The sequence below is a fragment of the Conger conger genome, chromosome 10 (assembly GCF_963514075.1).
Source record: "Conger conger chromosome 10, fConCon1.1, whole genome shotgun sequence".
NCBI lineage: Eukaryota > Metazoa > Chordata > Actinopteri > Anguilliformes > Congridae > Conger > Conger conger.
The window spans coordinates 27621716-27643813 of NC_083769.1; the positions used below are offsets into that span (position 1 = coordinate 27621716).

Here is a 22098-nt window from a genome sequence, read left to right on the forward strand (position 1 = left end):
GTCAACGTATGCTTCAGTGAGCCAGCCCTACCAAGGGGTGCCCATTTTCAAATCTTCTGCTTGTATTTATATACAACAACAACAACAACAACAACAACAACTTATCTTATAAATAAAGTGCTTAGTATTGGTCCCCAAAAATCTAAAAAAGTTTGAAACTAACTGTACACGGCCTGCATACAGTCAGGGAGGGTCAGTTTACCCCCCTTTACAGAGTACAGTGGTGAGTCAAAGCCAGCAAAGATTCTCAAAATTCAATCATATTCCAATATATTCCATTATATTCCATTAAATTCCATTAAATTCCATATGTTGGACACTAAAACATGTTGGGTTCAACATATGTATTGAAGTGGCACAAGCATTTCCAGATAAAATATCACCAAAGTCTAACCCAGGTAAAAACGTGTCAGCAAGAAGTTGACAAATGAAGTACAAATTATTCCTAACAGAAACATGTTGTTTAAAAGACAACCTATATAAGTATAAAAGCCCATGCTCTTAAAGGTAGGCACAGCTTAAATTTACAGTTCTCCTATAGGTGTACTACGTTACAGACAGTTAAATCTTCCCTGTCCAGGTTGGTTAAGATTTCGTCATGCCACTTTGCGGTTTCTAAAGTACACAGCTAATGTAGAAATCTACACATGAATCAAACCACAGACCCGCTTAATTAAGTCACTTAATCAGACGTCTGCTGCCACAGAACAAGTTGTGACAGGATTTGGGATGGAAGGAATGCAATAGCCTACAGCACTTAGTTTGAATAAAAATCAACTGTAAAAACCCACATCAATAACAGCACATGTACTTACCTCTGAACTTCTTGGGAGGGTTGCTGAGGTCCCCTGTGTCAGGCTGTACCACACAGCGATCATCCACAAGTCTAAGGAGAGAGAAGCATCAGCTGACCATCAAAAGCACCTTGCACAAATTCAAATGCATTATTCAAATGTCTGAAGATATTAGACTAACATATGAAATGCATTCAGGAAAGAAAATGATAGGATATTAACTCGCTAACAATTACAATCAAGCAAACTACATTAGGACGGCCACATATACTGATGCAGGGAATTTATTGTGAATAGAATGTTAATAAACTAAAATAAAACTTTAATACATGCATAAGGTTAATGGGGCAAGAGTGGGGAAAAAAGAAACAAGAGTGCACTTAGTATTGATAAAGATTAGGCAGTTTTTTCATTATATAGAAGTAGATTAAAGGAGAAAATGTAACTGCAACTTGACATTGATTGAGGTCAACTCATTTGCATTGCTCTTGGATGTTAATTTGCATAACTTTACGTTTCAGTAACTTTGGGCATGCATTGCGGTCACAAAGATTTGCATTTCTTCATCAGTTTTGTTGGTCAAACATTTCCTGTCGCGATGAAGCCTACTGCACAGGGTGGCATAACGGACAGGGCACTTGAGTTATAAGGTATCAAAGGCACCCACCCTGAATTACTTAAATAAATATCTCAGCATACGGAGTGCAGATACAGATATTGTGCGGTACACAACCTGGGGGGGTGCAAGAGGACTTTCCGCAGCAGATCAGGCGACCTGGGGGATACCCCTGCACTTTTCGGTTACTTAATCTGCGATTGCCTCTCAATTCATGCCATGATAACGAGCATATCTAAACTTCACTTCCGCCTGTGCTCCTGATTGCTGATTTGAGGGAGACTTCTGCCCACTTGCAGGAATCAGGGAGCAGGTGACCTATTCTGGGAGACTCCCAGACCTTCCGGGAGAGCTGGGATGTCTGTTAAAGGGAGGTGTAAGCAGCTCTAGGTAATGATGACTGTGAAATACCTCAATGTAATGTAAAATAAATGTACAGACTTAACAAGACATGGGCTATTTACGCACAAATCTGCTAGGGTGACAAGATTAGGCAAGAAATCACTGTTCCGTTTAAGAAGCAGGCAGCTGATTTAGAGAGTGAATACCAAGTCAAATGGCAGTGGGGGAGGACTGGATAAATAATTACTTTTACAGAGGAGGAAATCCAGCATGATGTAAAACTGTAGGTATAATTCTAACTTTTCAAGATTGCTCAATTAGATTATATCATTGTGCAGGTGATCAAAAAAATATAGATACAGTTAAAGACGGAAGCTTAGGTTGAAGTCATTAAAACTCATTTTTTAATCACTCCACAGATTTCATGCAAGCAAACTATAGTGTTGGCAAGTCAATTAGGAGTACGCCATCCCAACCGTTAAGTATGGGTACAATATGAGACAGCAACATCATGTTGTGGGGGTGAGGGACTGCCGCACTTCATAAAACAAATGACATTTCACATTCTTAAAATAAAGTTGTGATCCGAACTGACCTAAGACTAGGATTTGACTAGGTGAATGTAAACTTCTGACTTTAATACATTTGGAAAGTGTGCTGTCACAATAGAGGTTCATTGGCTGAGGACATTATGCTTGGTTTCAGTTTACTATATATTAGATTGAAATAAGGGACAACTTTCTAAATTATTTTATACTCCAAAGTATGAAATTAATTCTTATTATAAACATTGAACAATTTAAGCCTTGACTAATGAGCTACTTGGCATTCAGAAATGCACTTGTTTTAATAAGAAATCATGCAAATTCATCTGTTAAGCTAGAAAACAGAAGGCTTAAAGAGGTCAGAGAAACTTTAAATGCCTAAGTCTGCTGTTGGCTAAACAAAAATTGAACAAGAATAAATAATTTGATGTTTAAATGAATGTTAACGTGGGTCTGGTTGCTGTCAGGGCAAATGTGTTTGCAATAGTTAAGAGGTTTCATCACTGCGATCATCTCCTTTAATCTAGATGCTGCAAGAGATGTACTGGAGATGCTACATGCTATTCAGAGCTCTTCCCCTGCATGTAGCAACAGTGTTGGCATGTAGACTGCCTATGCACCATCCAAAGAAGCCATAGTACTTACTACTCCATAGTAGCATCATGTCTGTTCGCGTCTCACTGGTCTCCATGCATGTTCATGGCCTACCTCACTAAACTGGCCACCTGTGACTGCTCAGACAAAGTTACAAACCTCGATAATTGAAAAGCTTCACCACACTTGCAATTGACCTTTTAATCCTGCAGCTAGCTCCATCCATTGCAAAACCTCAAGGCAACCTGCTGCCACCCACTGGGACAGCAGAATCTTTAGCACAGAAAGTCTTCTGCCACAGACTGAAGACCCATATCTTACGTCCCCTTCCAACTCAGGAGCAAAGACTTAGACTAAATCCAAGAGACTAGGGCAGTCTATATTAATGACAGCATCCATAATGAACAGAATTGTGAACTATTCACCATATTTAATAAAATGCATTCTTCACCTTCCATTAATAGCTTGTGGAAATGCATGAAATTATGGTTCTTTGCTGAAACCAATTCTCTTGAAGGATAGTTGTGTTACAAAAAACTGCAAGAGGGATAACAGGAATACTTCCAGTGTCTTCTCTCAGTTCTAGTAGCTTACAATGTCCCCAGGAACAGGTGCACAACAAGTCCAAAGACATCTAAAATTCAAAACGTCCCTAGATGGGATCTCAAACGGCAAGCTTCTGATTAGAAACATAGTTTTAGTCTACCACCCTCAGTAAGCAGTTAATTCCATCCATAGCATTTCCAGTAGATAGTGTTGGTTTGAATACAAACTGAAAGCTTCAAGCTTCAAGCTCTTCAAGCTGCACCACTCCCTGTCCCTCCATACCTCCCTGTAAACCTTAGGCTAATTGTTGTCTTTCTGTGATATTTACTTGTATCAGGATGTTTAGTTTGGCTAGGTAAGCAGTGTTTGGCTAGGTAAGCGGTCAGTTCATACATTTGCGTGTTGCGGTATTACGATAAATAAAATTTATAAAATATATATATATATTTTTTAATAATAATAAATAAATAAATAAAAACAGATGATCAAATAGGCCCTGGTCCTTATCTTTGTTGTGCAGGTAGCAGTTGAAATTGTACTTCCCTCTAGGGTCTTCCCACTTATCCCTGGTTATGGGTATGCACTTTGTACTTTGTGGTACGTCGCTCTGGATAAGAGCGTCTGCCAAATGCCATTAACGTAATGTAATATAATGTAATGTAAAAATGTACAATGAATGTATAGTATATACACCTCATTCCCAAAATAACATTGCAATTGAATCATTAGAGGTTGTTAGTCACTCTGGACTAAAATAGTCTGCTAAATGACAACAACAAAAAAAAAGAAAGAAAGCAGTAAATGTATATCAAGCTGTATAAATTAACCAAAATTAAACAGCATATTAAATTACAAGCCTCACAGCAAGGAGGTCCTGGGTTCGAATCCCCGTTGGGCCGGGGCCTCTCTGTGCGGAGTTTGCATGTTCTCCCCGTGTTTGCGTGGGTTTCCTCCGGGTACTCCGGTTTCCCCCACAGTCCAAAGACATGCACGTTAGGCTGATTGGAGAGTCTAAATTGCCCATATGTATGAGTGCGTGAGTGAATGGTGTGTGTGCCCTGCGATGGACTGGCGACCTGTCCAGGGTGTATTCCTGCCTTTCGCCCAATGTATGCTGGGATAGGCTCCAGCCCCCCTGCGACCCTATTCAGGATAAGCGGGTTAAGATAATGGATGGATGGATTAAATTACAAGGCATGAGTTGTTTCATGGTGCTATCCACCTCACAATTCATGTCTCTATGTCGAAGACAAACACCTCTCAGCTTCTCACAATGCCCCACTGTACACACATAAGTGCAGTGCAGTTATAAGAGCAGCTTGAGGGCCTGCTGAAACTGTCAATCATTTGCTTGAGAGGAAGCACTGGGTCTGCTGTGAAGGACAACAGCACTCAATGCATATCACACACTCAAACCGGGCTTTTTGACTAAAGAGAGAAATCAAGGCTACCTGTACAGTACGTTTCATCCCCCCCCCCCCATCTACAAACTATTTGCAAGTCTATGAGAAAGCATGCACTCAATAAAGAAAATGAAAAAAAATGGTGTAGGAATGGAAATGAACTAACGTACATTTTAAATAAAAAGGTGCATACATTCTACAGCGGTATATTTTATTTTCAGAGAGAGCCAGTTTTAGCCAAAGACGACCACTAAAAATAGACTCCAATAAGTTCTGAATAAACAATCACATATTCTGTTGAACATTTTTCACATATCCTGACAAAATAATGAAATCACCAAGTGCTGATGGAAGAGCTGTACCACTGATGACAGGTTTAGCTTCTGCTGGCCTAAAATAATTATCTTTTGGTCGACTGCCACACAGCATATCCATCAGAATGGCCTTCCTGTCAAATTGTTATTCATAGATCTGTTGGCCCAAAATTAAGCCTATCCTCTTCCTGAACAGAAAATGGTGAATCTGATGGGTTAGCATTTCATGATCCCCAGCATAGTTAAGCCCATTTCCTCTGATTTTCCTATTATAGAGCATTTGTGAAGATTAGGCTGAATACAGTCCATGACCTACAGCAATCCTCCCACCCTGCCCAAACACTTTTATTTTTTGCTTTTTCATTTATTTGTTTATATGTTCATTTGTCCAGTTCTGTGACTTAAATGGTGTTGAATTGCCCACCAATTTCAGCCTATGCTGAAGCAAAGTGTCAGATTTCAGTCTGGGAAACACAAAAGGCCACCAGGCAATCATACTGTAAATGCTGTCACAAATTATGAATAATTATACCCCAATATCTGAAATTGTACCAACACCTGTGGTAATTTTAAGCATGCACAACAAGGTAATTACATTTCACATGTACTATTACATGCAAAGATTGCTTTATTGTTATCTGACAGTCAGCTTAAAACAACGAAAAGAAAGCATGAGGCACAATGAATCCCAGTGAAGTTGCGTATACTAGTGAGTCACTCAGCCCTGATTTCACTCTGTATCTCATAGAATGCACACGTGTGAAAAAGATGCACTTCCTCCACAGCACCAGATGTCCAACTTCAACTTTTGTTCGTGTCATGGTTATTATTTATTTTTTTCCCGCCATGTAAACATTACTACCCCAAACTCAGACATGAGGAAATGCACTGCACAATGGAAGTCAGAACATCACTGTTATAATCTATGGTGTGTGCAAAAGCTATCTGGCTGCTACAGAATTCAGGAGGCATATGTATGTGGAGAGTGAGGAGTTCTAAAGTCCACATTAACTAGCCTCCCTAAAAAGCTTCAATAATGATTACCTTGTTTAAAATCTTCACAGATCTATCCAAGGTTGACATAGGCTTAGGCCAAAATGCCAGCCTACCCAACTGAGGCACACAGTTGCATGTTAACTTGTTGATTCATGGCAAGTAGCCTGCTCCAGGGCACAACGGCACCCCACCCCCAAATCAATCCTTGGGGGACAGAGACTTCAGATTTCAAATCCAGTTCCCCAACCACTGCTTTTCCAAACAAAGAAAAGGAAACCAGCTCAACAACAGAAACTGGATCCTCCAGTGATCTTAAAAACCAGCAAAAGAGAACAGAGGAAGACCACTTTAGCCCTGGTTCTCCCTTACTCCCCCCATTCCAATATCCACATTGTTAGGCCTATATTCGGAGGGAATTTAGAAGATTGGTGCAACATTTTGGCAAGAAGCCCTTTTTCAGTTTCCTTTTTAATGACATGAGCTATTTCAAGAGTGCAAGTTGTTGGGTTTTTTGTCAAATGAAAGTGAACAGGGCACTTTCTCCTGCTGAACTGGATGTGTGGGCAACTCTTAAGCGGTGAAGTTTAAAACGTGACTCAGTTTAAGCTGCAAAAATCCATCCATTCTTTGTGAAAATGAGGAGCTTAGAGAAAGCAGAGGTCTGTTGCCAGCACATTATGTAACATTCTTTAAGCACATGACATATGCTTGCACACCAAATCTGTGCAATACATTTCCTAGCTTTACCACCATAACATCAGTTGCTCACATAAAATCTATTGCCCATTAACATTTCCAACATCAAACCTTTTCATACAGCTGTCATTCTTGAAATATTTAAAAAGGCAGACTGCCAGACTGTTTCATGTCTATCCCCCAATATTAAATGGATACAATGCATACGGCATGACCCAGAACACCAAAATCTAAGCCATGTGGACTGCACAAATTATTCTATAGACTGAGACACAGGGCACAATTTTATTCAGTTTATGTATCTTTAGTTTTAGAAAGCTTTTTTTTTTTTGGCTTGCAGGATGCGAGTTGTGCACAGTTTGCAGTGAAATGAGCAAACTCAAGAAGCAAAACTGACATTGTCAAGCACAAACTAGCAAACAGACCCAACAACTACATCTCTTCCGCTTGAACTCAGCTGCGCTTTTGTAATAAAAGGTTTTAAAAGACCCTTTGAACACTGTATCCACGTTGCCGCGTGTGACTATCCACACAAATACCTTGGGTAATCCCTTTGAGCCTGTCACCCCAAGGCTACTTCAGCACAGTTGTCTATGCATTAAACAGGTTGCCTATATATTTAACATTTTTACATAAATTTCTCATTTCAGACTTTTCCAGAGTCACATTTAAATAACTTGCCAACACTACTGGTGAGATTGTCCACAGGTTAGCGTGTACACAAAACTCCAACAAAACAAATGATTTCTTGCATCATCAGAATGCACTCTCATGAAGCCGTTGACAGCCGTTCTGTCATTGTTTTGGTGCCCTCTACAGATTTGCGTAGTCAAAACAGCTATAATAGCTATTTAGGCTACATAACAGAAATCATGTTTCCCAATGTGAAATAAGTTCACACAATTTATGCTTCCACGGTAAACTATTAGCTATGCCGGGCTGCTTCAGGCACATCAAAAACACACTGCTTGCATTGTCAATTCATTTTGGCAAATTCTGAATTAGGCCTATATTTTAGAAAACAGAAAAATGATCTGCCCTGGAAATGACCAAAATCAAATATCATACTTTTCCATGCCATGTAGGAAAGCTGCTAAAAACAAATAATTCATCATAATATAAACCTGTACATGAGCCATACAGTAGGTCCACAGTACATCACCAATACAGGCCAATGGTGGCCATCAGAGTGGCAGTGTTCAGAGAACCAGGGATTACAGCACAGCTGCAATGGCAAGCTGCCCCCTGCCAAGCCAAATCACAGGAGTAGAAAGGGTAGTATACAGGCTTATGGATATTAACTGAAATATCTTAACTTGTAGCCTCATAAATAAAGTAGTCTGAACTAAACTAATCTAATCTATGGCAGTCCTGAAGCAAAAAAAAAAAAACAGAAAAAGGTTTTTGACTGATATCTGGAATCTGACTGAGGCAGGAGGAGATCAATAGGAACTCCTACTGATTAGAAGATATGGATGTTTTTCCATTCCCAATGGGAGATCATTCACAGGTTCCTCCTAAGCTCTTAATAGGACAGTATTCAGCAGAACATGTCCAGCTACAAGACATACCCATAATTCATATATAAAAACTAAAAGCAACACCGCACACTCTGCATTTTGCAATACAACTTGAATCAGGAATAAATAGAGATAAACCAAGCTTACCCTAAAGTGCTGATAAACCCATTTGTTGATCCTTCAGCATACAGGGAACAAATGTCCCCAATGTGCAGAAAACTGGACATCTTGTCTGACATTTCTCTCCAATCGGTCAGTACCTGTGAAATAAAAAAATATAGAAATTTTTAATTCCAGACGAGTTCATGAAGTACGTGAATGCATCAAGTACATACATGCACTCAAGTAGCTGTTCACTGGCACATTACCTCTGATCTTCAAAAAAAATGAGAGAGTCGAGCAACTGCGTATGAGCTGTCAGGCACCTGAAATGCATTTCCCTACAGTCACAGCAGGCAGAGGTGTATGAAGTCAAAATACACTTTGCATGGCAAATGAAGTGCATTCAGTGCGTTTGCTACATTGAAAGAATTGCACTCAAAAAGCATACACAGACATCACTGCAGGAGGGAGGAGCTGCACATGGGGAAGAACTGCAGTTCCAATACGTTTGGCTTTCCCACTTATCAGCCCGCAAAACGAAAGACTGAATTCCCAGCTGCAGTCACTGGAACAGTGGACAGTCCCAAAAGCCAGGGGAATTTGCATAAGCTACTGTGGCCTTCTGTAGCAATGAGATGTGACAGTTACCCGGACATCACCGCTTGAAGAGCACATTCAAGGTGATGCATTCTGAATTAGCTTCAAGTTGTGGGCACATGACTTATGCAGACAACTTTATCCATGGTTTCTGATGATACCAAGGACAGAATGAACACAATGAACAACATAAATGCATCTGCTCAGTACCCAGGACTATAAATTAAAACCCATGACCTTTTGACTCAAGCAACCACTTCAAGCTGTTGTCAATCAGCTAATGCAAGCTGGATTCTGATAAGATCAGTTGGCATGCAAACTGGTGAATCTCATCACTTTCAGGCAAAGACAGAGCAGACTGACTGAGAAATGTGTGAGGTTTGCCATGAGGGCCATGTAAGGCATTATTTGTATTGGACCTACTGCACAGTTGTGGGAAATATGGTTGGCCTCAAACCTACTTCAGAGAACACAAGTCATATGAAAAATTTTCTGAAAATGGATTCCACATGCAACAGAACTTGTCAAGCATCATACAAGAAATTAAATTGCCAGGAATTCTTAATATTATGTAGACTAAGTGTGTGCATCATAGCATACTACTTAGTTCAGTTGTAAGATTCAAGATCAAGTAGACGTGAAAAATTAATTAAATTTAAATTACACAGTAAATGTGAATAGAGAGGGCAGAAGATGTCCTGCAATGCAGCCATACTGCAATGAAATAACGTGTGCAAATACACACAAGATATGACTGGGCACAGCCAACTGCATATATTAATAAACGAGTTCCATATTTTCAGTTACATGCTGTAGGCAATGTTTCATTAACTTAAGAACAACCTAATTATGAATTTGTTATTGCGGCAGTTAACATAACATGTTGTGTCAGGGCAAATGACATTCAGAAACATATCTTTACATTCCATTGTGAAATAAAATTAGAATCGGCCAACAATTGCCAAAAAAACTGGACACGGCCTGTCACCAACATACGATCCTACTTAGCGAAAACCGACGGGAAATGACCAAATTTAGGAGTGTTTCAGCGCTCTGCATGTTTGTTATCATAACGCGATGCATGTCGAAGTCTTTAAAGTACGCGATAGGCCATTTACTCAACAATGCTTTCTGGTAAACCAATCTCAGATTTGTAAACATTAGCATAGTAAAATAACAATAGCAGATTTCACGGACCGTATGTGAGAGAGACTATTCTGATGCCACCAACTTCAGTTGCTCAGGATGCCTAGCCTACCGTGTTCTGAATCATGACAGTCACCGTCAACTATAGGTAGATACGTTCGAATGGTCATTTAATTAAAATAAAGAGTGCAGATAAAGTCATATGACGAACATCTGGACGGAGAGAGGCGCTTACATGTTAATGTAATTTAGAAAGTGAAATCAGTGAAACTTAACATACAGTGGCAAAAATCCAGGACGCAGTTTTTTAGTAGCTACACTGCTGCAGGCTACTGCTGGACACTGGTGTTAACGGACAAGTGGTTTGGTCAATTAACTACCTAACATTTAAAATCCAATCAGATATTACCCGGTGGTCAACTAGCAAAATTATATAGAGTACCGATGGCAGCCGGTCTGTATCCATCGTGACACATAGTTCCGTCACATGTACAGTAACTTGCTGGCTGCTGGAGGCTACTAGATGACAACTATCCTTGCTAGATGTGTTAGGATGCTTTCCTTTAATAGTTCAGTACAACTTTACCTTCGCAATCAGAAGAGCCTGTCTTGAAGGACGTTTGCAGCGTGATCAGTAGCGTACAATTTCCACGACCCCATCTTCTTTTATTCCATGTTGCAGAAACTCACGATAGAAATTTAGCAGAGTAATAAATAGATTTCTTCCCTTCCTACGCTACCTCCTAGCGAGCTAATCCGAGCAGCCCAGTTTTCACAGTTGGTTATATAGCAGGAGTGATTTATGGGAAATGTCGTTTCTCTGAAGAGCGCCCACGTTGAACCTAACAACTCTTAACTACAAATCCCAGAAGGTCATAGAGCTCAATTTAAAATGTACTGTTTAGTTAAAATATGAGTTTGGGGAAGAAGTTAGACGAAAATAATAATGGATAGGGACATGCCTTGATTTACTCGTTTGGCCAGGAATAACAGTACATGCTTAATATAAGTTGCTAATCTATAACTGGCCGTTTATTATAGATCGCCCACTAAAGCCTACCATTTCAAAACTTAACGTTACTTTGCAAAGCGCACACTATTTTTTTAATTCGTGAAAAGCGATGATAACATATTAAAAGGATAAATTGAATCGGAACCCTCGGTAAGCTGTTACGTGTGACAATTGTAATGTCATTTGTAATGTCAAGTTTCGTGTGATGAATGATTATCGCCAAGTTAACTGTAAAGCTAGTTTAACTGTTCATCGCCACATAATTTTAGTTGGTAGATAAATTGAATTGAAGTGGCTAGTTAGCAAAAAGCATATTTATGCTTGGTGCATTGCTCCACAGCACTTCATATAGCCCCAGATGTTCGGATCAACAACCCAATGCGCCAAACATATTCTCCCGTGTCAAAATTAAATAAGCACAAAGTTACACTAACGTTACCATCCAGAGAGTTTCTGGATCAGACGGGTAGGAAAAAAAAATGTAGCCCAGCTGATCGATCACGTGGCCTGGTTGTTCCGTAAACATGGCTGCCTGCATGTTGAGCCTATAGGACAATATTGTTGGTGTGAAATGGATACTTCAGCAATATTTCCCTGCTGGGCCTTTATAATCATGTGTCTTATTACTGTAGATTTTACGTCTTCCGAAACAATCGCGGAAGAACTAGTTACAGTGTCAGAAACCGATACGCTTGCGTCGTCTGATTCGGAGAGCTCAAGCTGTGGATGTGACTCCTTGAAAAGAGATGGGGTTGTTAGTATTGATAGAGAAACCTCTTTGTTATCTGACCAAGCGGCTGTAAAATACTCTAAAAAAGCTAACGATGGAATGGAAGTAAGCCAAGGGTACAACCAAGACCTATACATTCCCGACAAGGTATTATTTATTTTAAAATTGGCTGAATTTAGCCAGTTGGCTATAGCTAAGGTTAAGTAGGGGAGGGGGGGGGGAGAAACGAAACCTTAACTGCAAGCCTGAGTGATTTTTGGGTTTTATTTTTTATTCATTTATTTTATTTGTAGCTGGATTGATGATTCAGCGAAGTAGTGTCATTTTATGTCTGATTACGCCAAAAAAAACAAAAAAAAAAACTCTTGCATTAAAGGCGTACATAGTCTACTAAACTGGCAAACTGGAAGAGCTAGTCGAATAACTGCAGATGATCTTAGTTTTAGTCAAACTGATAATATGAATGTTATGCTGGTAGATCTTCAATCCGCAGCATCTGAATTAAAATACATTTGCTCACAATTGGCTGGTAAATGAACTGTTAAAATTGGTGATTGAAAATATAACTCATGACCCATGTAGGCCTACCCTAAATTCCACTCAGAAAAGAAACTCAATCCAAGGATTAGCCTCAAGTGACAATGATTAATAATTAACATTATTTTTGTCGGGAACATTGTCCATGAACTCTTATTCCTGGCATGATATAGGTGAGAGGACAGGTCACACCATTCTCTCACACAATCATACCTAGGGGCAATTTAGAGTCTCCAAAGAGCCTATCTTTGGAATTTGGCAGGAAACTTAAGTATCCGACAGAGGCGAGGAGAACATGCAAACTCCACACAGAAATCTAGAATCCCTCAGTCAGGATTCAAACTCTCTATCTTTGTGTTGTGGGGGTCACTGCACCCCCATGCTCCCCCTGTCTATAAGTCCGAGTGATAAATATAGTCACTTGGTTATTTATTTATTTACAAATTACCATTATTTCAGTCATGACTACAATGGTGTAGAACCAATTAAATGAACCAGTCAAAATGAAGGCAGAGCACATCATGGCTAGATTGAATATGGCCTTGGCCTTATTATTCAATTGCTGTACCTTGAGTAGTCTGGAAATATTATTTTTATTTTTCCCTAACTTGAGAATTGCACACAAATCGCATATCGTGGCACCTTTTGTGGCTGTTTGTAGATGGTGTTGATCCCAGCTGGAGAATTCTTGATGGGTACAGACAACCCTGAGATCCCACAGGATGGAGAGGGACCACAGCGCAGGGTTCACCTTGAGCAGTTCTATATGGATATTCATGAGGTCAGCAACCAGGAGTTCCAGAAGTTTGTCAACGCTACCAGCTATGTCACAGAGGTACAGGGTCCCTGGATGCAAAATGGCCTCAGGAAAGTAATGTTTTTTGTTCTCACTTGATCACAGTTTATAAGCAATTTTCTTATCCCTCAGGCAGAAAAATTTGGAGACTCCTTTGTATTTGAAGGTTTACTGAGTGAAGCTGTAAAAAAACAAATTTCGCAAGCGGTGAGTTTTTTTTTTTCCTTCTTCAATTTTCTCAAATATTACTGTAATGAACTGTGGAGGAACAGGATGGAAACTGTCTGATCAGCTTCAGTTTACTATACAGATCTACAGTGCAGTGAATAACTGCCCAGATACTGTTGCTGTTGACTGAGAGGCAAGAGCAACAGACTGTAAATTCAAATGCCACCCCTCGAATCAGCTGGCCAAGGAATGGCTGAGTAGCCAATTGTAAAAAAGTGCTGTAAAATCCTACAGATGACACCTGAAATTGATGTAAACATCCTCAAATTAAAGCTGTCAGTTTTGTGAGTTAATATGACATGACAGTATTTCTCAGCAAAACTATTCCTTCAATTTCAATGATCCATTTTGCTAAAGGATACTAATTTGATACAGAACAAGCAAGTTATTTGTTTTCCCTCAGTCCACATTTTTTGCTTATGTTCATAAATTTTGTTTATTGGGTGTCTACTCTAAACCCTCTTTCCTTTAGTACCACATTTTCAGTGAAAGTATAATAATAATACGGCCATAACTAAACATACATTTATGAGTTTCAAGACCTTTGGGTACTGGAGTCTAAAATATCAGTGATCTCATGAGATTGAAAACCACTAAAAGCCCATTGGCCATTATAATACAAACATATTAATGTTGTCTCCAGGGTACTCCGCTCATCTACACCTAAGTGGCTCATGACAAGAAACACATGGAGTGTCTATAAGTCTGGAGTCAGACTGATTAATGAGATAATCTAACTGTGCCACAGGATGTGTACCGCTTTATTGTAGTGGTTCTCATGATTATCAAATGACAAACTGCTATTTTTATCCCAATGGGGATGCAGTGTTTTGCAACATTGGCACTCAGGATTATTGGTAGATTAGTTGTACGTAATTGTTGTTGCATGGTTCTGATCACGGTTGCAATGTTCTTTCACTGATGATAGTGCTAGTATAGATGTGTTTCAGAGCTGTATAGACAATTTTATTCCAGTTCATAGAGTAGATGTTCAGCAGATGGTTTTGGTCAGGGATCATTTCACATATCTCCTATTTTTATGTCATTTAAAAATATAAATTGCTTTAGTTGTAGGCATCAGGTGCATTTTGTTTGATACATAAGAGTCTCGCAGCTCTGACAGTTCCCCAGGGATGACTGTACCTGGGAGGTGAAAAGCAAAGCTTCCATGAAAATGAAAAACGACTGCTGCAAGTAGTCATCTTCTTAGTTTCACAACCAGGGAACTTAGCCAGCTATATCCTTTCAACTTGGCAATAAACTGACTGTAAAACCAGCTTGTCCAAGTTATAGTTTATTTGTTAAGTAGGGGAATTGAAATGTCAGTGCCTCAGATTTATGCAAGTCTTGTCAGTAACAAGGGAGGAGTGATGCTACCTTTCCTAGTCATCCCTATTTTCCAGTATGCTTTATTTGTTTAGGCTGTCCATTTGACTGCTGACCTACTATTGTAGTGTATATGTATTTATATTTGATGTAGTATGAAAACCACCATTGAAAAGAGCATGTTTGTATTGATGTCATCAGTTGCCATTTATCCCACTGTTTTATAGAAACAGTTCTGACATCAACCAAAACCTGAATAATTGATGGCTTTTTTCAAAGCACTATTTTACTAAGAAGTGCCAAGATGAGCCGAGACAACAAAAATATTTTCTGATTCACAAGCAGACTGTTAATGGCCTGCCAGGTCAGTCTCTCCTTTCAGTGCAGTTCAAGTGTTCAGGGTGCTCTATTAGAGTATTCGAATTATAGTCCAATAAATATATATAGTTTCATAAACATATTGTAGTTTTGTCTTGATTTGGTGCAGTATAGAAATGTATCAGTAGTCATGTTATTATAAAGATACTCTCTCAATCGGTATTTCCAATCATACATTTTCACATTTTATAACCGCCATGCAGTAGCTGCATGTTATAAATAGCACTTACACCTCCATCACCACCAGACTGCATACTGTAGAAGGAAAGAGAAAAAGAAACTCCCTCGTATTGTAATAAATGGTTTTTATTAGCTGCATAGCAACCACGATTAAAGATAGGCTGCCCAGTATCCCCCAGTGAGTCCCATTCCTGCGGCTTTGCTGATGCTGGTTACGCAACTCTGGCTCAGGATCAACCTTCCCATCAGCCCATCTAGGCTTTTAGTGGTTCCAAGCAAATCGCAAGCTTTGTGTAAAAATGTCAATGCTTTTATCACAAATATACTCCTTAGAAACCATTTGTAAACATACTCAAACCCGGTGTGCAGTGCAGCCAGGATGATCGGTGCTGCAGGGCTTCAGAAGAATGAACAGTTTTGATTTTGAGAGTTATTTTCACTGTGCTCACCAGCTATTAATTGTCATGGAGGCCCATGTTAAATAATAGTACAAAAAAAGCCATGCAAGGTACCAACCAGCATTTGAGCATTTGAGGGTTAGGTGTCCTGCTCAGGGACACTTCGACACACCCAGGCCGGGATTGAACCGGCAACCCTCCGACTGCTCTTATCTCCTGAGCTAACCCATATTCATGTAGAGTTAATGTACGATCTAGTTTCCATGATTCTTGTGCTGAGAATGCAGCTTTAACCTGCTGCCATTTTCTTATTTCAAGCCATTACTTCTTAGTGGCAGATGTTGCTTAAATGACTCGCTATTCATTCTTGCATAATTGAGGACATCGATTTGATTTTGTCTGTGATTCAATATATTATGAATCAGTTTGTCAATGTGGAATACATAATTTTGCTCCCTTTACAGACACTAAAATAAGTGAACTAAAACTGACATGCTGTTGAGATGATTTGCTATAAGGCCTTGATTTCCTTTTCACATTCTCTGTTTCCTCATCAGTAGTTGGCTCAGGCCATTATATTTCTGACGAATCAGAAGCGAGTGTCCAAGAGAAAGTGCCCTGAGGCACTGTTACAGTTCACTCTGTTCTTGATAAAAGGCAAACAAACCTCCACTATGTGTCTTTTTCTCCACTGTCAGATCTGTCATCTCTTATTGTGTCTGTCAAATTTATGCACAATGGATTTCAGGAAAATTAAGCTGATTTGTTTTTCTCCAGTGTATATTTACACTTTGCATAAAGGGTACCTTTGCTCTGCCTGGGTCTCTTTTATGGTCCTGTTTTTCCTGAAACTGATAACCAAAGTATGTTCGCCAATATTGCTTGGTGACATGCTGAAGCATTTATAAATGCATTGACATTTCTCTCAGGAAAATGTGGAAAATCTTATGGTATGAAACAGTAAAAATTTGATAGGATTTATTTTCTGTAATATTCCGAAATGTAAAATAAGTAATAAGTACATAAAATATTCGCTGAGCATTTTATACTGTAAGAACCACCTCTGATAAGAGAAACAAAGTGGAATAAAATCTCAAAAGTCTGGGTTTTTGGCAAATTGTGCATGTCTGTGAATGGCTTCACACTTCCAATTCAGACACCACCCATGTTTTTTTATTGTTTTTTTTTTTTCAATTGGCTCTCGCTCTTGGTCACAGTTGCAGTGCTAGACACCCAGAACAGAATAGCCACGCTGCCTCTTTCCTTGCGAGCTGCACAGAAACAGTCCAGGCTGCGGAGAAGGACAGCGGGTTTAACAGCTTTCAAATGTAGACAGGACTGTGTAAACAGAGCGGGGTCAGGAATGCAAGGCTGTCCTTGTTCGGAGTGGAGACTGGGGGGGGGCGGGGGGGTGGAGGTTGGGTTTGGGTGGGGGCGGTCTCTCATGGTGCAGTGAGAAAGTTTCTGTTCCTCTGCCTGTCTCCAGGGCAGTGCTGCTAGAGCCCAAGCAAGATGGCTCCTGATGTGTATGTTCGTAAGTGTGTGCGGGAGTGTGTGTGTGTGGGTGGGTTTCTGTGTGTCTGTGTGAGTGTGCACATTGGGGTACATACTTGGGTGCTTGTGTGTTTTATGAGCCAGGCAGAAGTGAAACACCGGTGCATTTTACCGCTTCACTTAAGTGCTTAAATTTCCCTTCTCGTTCACCATGTCATTTGATCAGGAACGGTGATTTGTCAAAGCTGATGAAATAACACTGAAATTGCAGAAGAGTGTCTGGCTTGGATGTACATAGGGAGTGCCTTAATATTCTTTGTTCAGCGTTTTATTTCCTGGACTTACCATTTGCTATTGTAAAATGGATGTGGAACTGAATTTAGACTTTATTCGGTTTAAGTCTGAGGTTGTGTGGACTCAGGAGCACGTTTTCTTCAAGGACCTCTCTGTATTTGGCTGCATTCATCCTTCCATCAATTCTGACCAGTCTCCCTGTCCCTAACGCTGAGAAGAACCCACATAACATGATGCTACAACCATGCTTCACCCTATGGGATGATATGTTCCAGGTGATGAGCAGAGCAGGACCAAATTTAGGTACATGTAATTTGCAGCGCAAAATGTGGCCTGAAATTAGCATATTATTTACAAAGACTACAGCTAATTACACAATCAGCAAATGGGACTGCCTTCGAACTGCATTTTGCGAAAGAGACAGGTCTTAAACAACGCAGTTAAAACACGTGTTTATTATTTTGTGCTTTTTTTAAACTTCAATTTCTGTCACTGTGGTTGAACACATTATTTCAGTCACTTCCAATTCCTTCCATGAGATATTGGTTAATATAATTTAAAGCATTATTTCGTATATATTTTCTGTGATAAACATCCAGCCTTAATTATTGCTTGGCTGCGATCATTAATTAATATTTATTATTAATAATCTGTTTATTTCTTGCTCTGGGGTTGAAATAGTGTGATTCTTGTTGCAAAGATTATTTCAGTGCGTCTTCGAAGCCTAGATCTACGTTTCTGTCTTGCGCCTTGCTTTACGCCTGCTCTTTAGCGGCGTAGAAATTTCACACACAATTCCACCCTTGTTAATTGCGCCAACTTTAGTAAATTCAATGGAATACATAATCAGACACACTTATAATATCTTTGCCTTTTATTCTTAAATGCTTATGCATTAAGGTAATAAGTGCATCTTGTGGAGACTTACCTAGATCAGAGGCATACTGTGCTTCTAGCCCCATGTGCCAGTTTGAGACATACAACGCATGTTTCCTGAGTCATATGTGCACCTGAAAATCAGCACAAAAGGCTTAGTAAATCTTGCCCATAGTGCGCGGAATTCTGTCCAAAGAGTCCAATTTTTGTCTTATCAGACCAGAGAATCGTTTTCCTCATGCTCTCAGAGTCCAAGCGGACTGTCATATGCCTTTTACTCAAGTGGCTTCCATCTAGCCACCATGAAGGCCTGATTGCTGCTGAGATGGTTCTCCTTCTGGCAAGTTCTCCCAGCTCTGCAGAGGACTTCTGAAGCTCCTCCTTGACCTAGGCCCTTCTTGTCCAGTTACTCAGTTTGGCTGGACAGCCAGGAGTCCTGTGGTTCCATACTTCTTCCATTTCACAATTATTGAGGCCACTGTGCTCCTGGGAACACTCAAGGCTTTAGAAATGGTTTTGTACCTTTGACCTCGCCACAATTTTATTGCGTTATTGCATTTATAGAGTTTCTTGGACTTCATGGCTTTTGTCCTGATAGGCAGTGTGAATTGTAGGACCTTCCTTACTCAGGTCTGTACCTTTCAAAATCAATTCAATTTGCCACAGGTGGACTATATGGGATAATTTAAGGAAGCAGGATGCACCGCAGTTTGGAGTGCCACAGCAAAGGGTCTGAATACTTATGTAAATGAGAGATTTCTGTTTTTGAAAACATGTTTTCACTTTGTCATTATGGGTTATTGAATGTAGATTGATGGGCACGAATGGCAAATTTACAACACAAAGTTTTGCAGAAAGTGAAGGGATCTGAATACGTTTCTGTATATCATGGTGAGTGTGCAGGCGTTTCTGCTGCGTACATATTTACATCACTGCAGATGCTTACCGTTTGCCCCTCTGCTGACAGGTGGCTGCTGCCCCCTGGTGGTTGCCAGTGAAAGGGGCAGACTGGAGGCATCCGGAGGGCCCAGACTCCACCATCACAGATAGGTAGGCCTTTGTGCTATAGAACCTCAGACTACCTCATACTGACCGCAGTGTGATGAGTGGATGGGAAAGAGCCATCTCCTCTGCCCCTGTCCCTGCTCTCACACTTCCTGTATACTCTGGCTGGCTCCTTTGCTTTTTTCCCTGAGGCCTCGGCTGTTCCCAGGAAGTCACTGACAATATGAACACTGTCATATCGGCTATTTGGTTTGCACATATTTGCATGGTCTTTATTAAATACAGGCAGCAGGAGATGAATAAAGATTTCCATTTGACTAAAACATATGACACAGGTCTTCCTAGAAACAAGGACTTCCTATTCCAATATGTTATACATTAATTTATTTTGTAAGGCACATAATGTGAACATGTGAAATGCATTTCCAGTGAGGGGTGAAGGAGAGTGCATGTGTTTTACGATACTCCATATTCTATAGAGCACTAGAGATACACAGGGGAGCTCTCTTTCATTCACCTGCTGATTCTCCTCTCCTCTGCAGGCTGGACCACCCTGTGCTCCATGTCTCCTGGAGCGACGCCGATGCCTACTGCACCTGGGCTGGGAAGAGACTGCCAACCGAGGCAGAGTGGGAGTATGCATGCAGAGGAGGGCTCGACAACAGGTCTGTGTGTCTGTGTGTGTCTGTGTGTGTGTGTGTGTGTGTGTGTGTGTGTGTGTGTGTGTGTGTGTGTGTGAGAGTGTGTGAGTGTGTGAGTGTGTGAGTGAGTGAGTGTGTGAGTGAGTGTGTGAGTGAGTGAGTGAGTGAGTGAGTGAGTGAGTGAGTGAGTGTGAGTGAGAGTGGATAGAAGTCGAATGAGATCGGAGCATTGTAACTAGAGTGAGGCAGTTTGACAGGCTACTCAGTACACCAGTGTATTGCTTGTGTATGGGGGTGCTCCCTGTGCAGGTGTATTGTGTTGCCTTTGAGTTCTGCAGCACGGTATGAGTCTGTAGTGTAGGATATATCCCTAATGTTGGCCCCATCTATTCAACAGCTGCTTCAGAGTAAGCCAGGTCATTTATTACTGGTGGTTCCTTTGCCTTTGTGACATATTGAGAGAATGACTCGGCTTATCACTGGCCGCACTGCGGAGATGCTCCTGTGCCACTGAGCAGCCCTGACTGGAGAGATAAGCAGCTGCACTGAGCTTCACTTGGGCCTGCGCCACAGATAAGCCACAGATCCGCTTCCTGGTGCAGCTGCCTGCCCTGTCTCTCCCAGAAATAACAAAATAGGGCTGTGACACAGAATGCCCCCTTTGATAAGTTGTGTGTGTGTGTGTGTGTGTGTGTGTGTGTTAGATGCAAGAGAGGGAAGTACATTTGTATTTTTAGAGATACAAGGAAGCAGTCTGTTTTCCTGTGTGTGTCATAATCTTTCAACCTCTTAGTTCTGGGGAAACGTTCCCATGCTTTACTGGCTACAGGTGGCCCAACAGCTAACTAGCCTAGTTAGCCTTCTAAGTCACTTCTAAGTGCAGATAAAAAGTAAAAATATGTTTTTATGATCATCCGTTTTAAACGTACCTACTTCCTCTTTTTCAGGCTTTTCCCCTGGGGTAACAAACTGCACCCCAAAGGCCAGCACTACGCTAACCTGTGGCAAGGGGAGTTCCCCAGTCAGAACACAGGAGAGGACGGCTACACCCAAACATCACCGGTGAGAGAGGCAGGGCGAGAGAGAGCGGGCCCCCAGTGGTAGTGCTGCGAATGGCGTATGGGGAGAGAGAGAAAGAGAGAGGGTCGATTCAGTCGTGGGAGAGACTGAGAGAGAGGGAATTACAGAGAAATAGACAGGAGAGAAAGAGAAAGTAAGCAGCAGAAAGCGGATCTTCACATATCTACGTCCTGTTTTGGTCATCTGGCCATATGCAGTATCGTAAGTTCTGCATTATGCTTTAAATGAAGCAATGCAGAACATCACAGAACAGCTCTTCCGTCTGCAGGCGTGTGAGTGCTGGTGTCTTCCACTGAGTGTCCGCTAAAAAGCTTACAGGCAGCAGGTTGAGAAAGTAAACACAAAGTCCAATGATCAGGCTAACACCTGAGTGTCCGCTAAAGAAAAGCTTACCGGCAGCAGGTTGAGAAAGTAAACACAAAGTCCAGTGATCAGGCTAACACCACAGGAACTATGTGCCCACAGTTCATTGTAAAGAGACAGGAAATCTGTGTTTGTGATTTCAACCACTGCAAAAACAGAGCAGGAAATGAATGTGGTCAAAGATTAAATGGAAAGCGTACATCTGGACAGCATTATTGTATGAAAGACATTTTTCATAATAACATTGTATTCCCTGTTATTGGTACTGATTGTTAATGCCAGATTCATAATGGACACTCATATATTATGTTGCCGAAGAACGAAGTGTGCTTTGACGGTCTGCAAAAGCATGCATGTCATTAAAACCCGAGTACACAGGGCGGCCTGTAGCGTAGTGGTTAAGGTAAATGACTGGGACACGCAAGGTCAGTGGTTCTAATCCCGGTCTAGCCACAATAAGATCCGCACAGCCGTTGGGCCCTTGAGCAAGGCCCTTAACCCTGCATTGCTCCAGGGGAGGATTGTCTCCTGCTTAGTCTAATCAACTGT

The 22098-nt window shown here is 40.8% G+C and overlaps 2 protein-coding genes across 5 annotated transcripts in view; one reads left to right on the forward strand and one right to left on the reverse strand.

Annotated features, from left to right (window-relative positions):
• LOC133139028 (inositol 1,4,5-trisphosphate receptor type 1-like) overlaps nucleotides 1–10948 on the reverse strand; it is a 108002-nt gene extending 97054 nt beyond the window's left edge. Inside the window, 3 exon segments of the mRNA XM_061258267.1 lie at nucleotides 816–886; nucleotides 8514–8626; nucleotides 10798–10948. Coding sequence (XP_061114251.1) covers nucleotides 816–886; nucleotides 8514–8605 — 163 coding nt within the window. The 5' untranslated portion in view covers nucleotides 8606–8626; nucleotides 10798–10948.
• Nucleotides 10949–11133: 185 nt separating this feature from the next.
• Nucleotides 11134–22098, forward strand: part of sumf1 (sulfatase modifying factor 1) — a 20388-nt gene continuing 9423 nt past the window's right edge. For 2 of the 4 annotated variants that reach the window (XM_061258615.1, XM_061258617.1), the window contains exons 1-6: nucleotides 11740–12100; nucleotides 13152–13325; nucleotides 13419–13493; nucleotides 19428–19510; nucleotides 20008–20130; nucleotides 21054–21168. In XM_061258615.1, coding sequence (XP_061114599.1) covers nucleotides 11795–12100; nucleotides 13152–13325; nucleotides 13419–13493; nucleotides 19428–19510; nucleotides 20008–20130; nucleotides 21054–21168 — 876 coding nt within the window. In that variant the 5' untranslated portion in view covers nucleotides 11740–11794. Of the gene's footprint in view, nucleotides 11374–11739; nucleotides 12101–13151; nucleotides 13362–13418; nucleotides 13494–19427; nucleotides 19511–20007; nucleotides 20131–21053; nucleotides 21169–22098 lie in introns of those variants that run through there. The other 2 variants (XM_061258618.1, XM_061258616.1) reach the window with 2 other exon arrangements.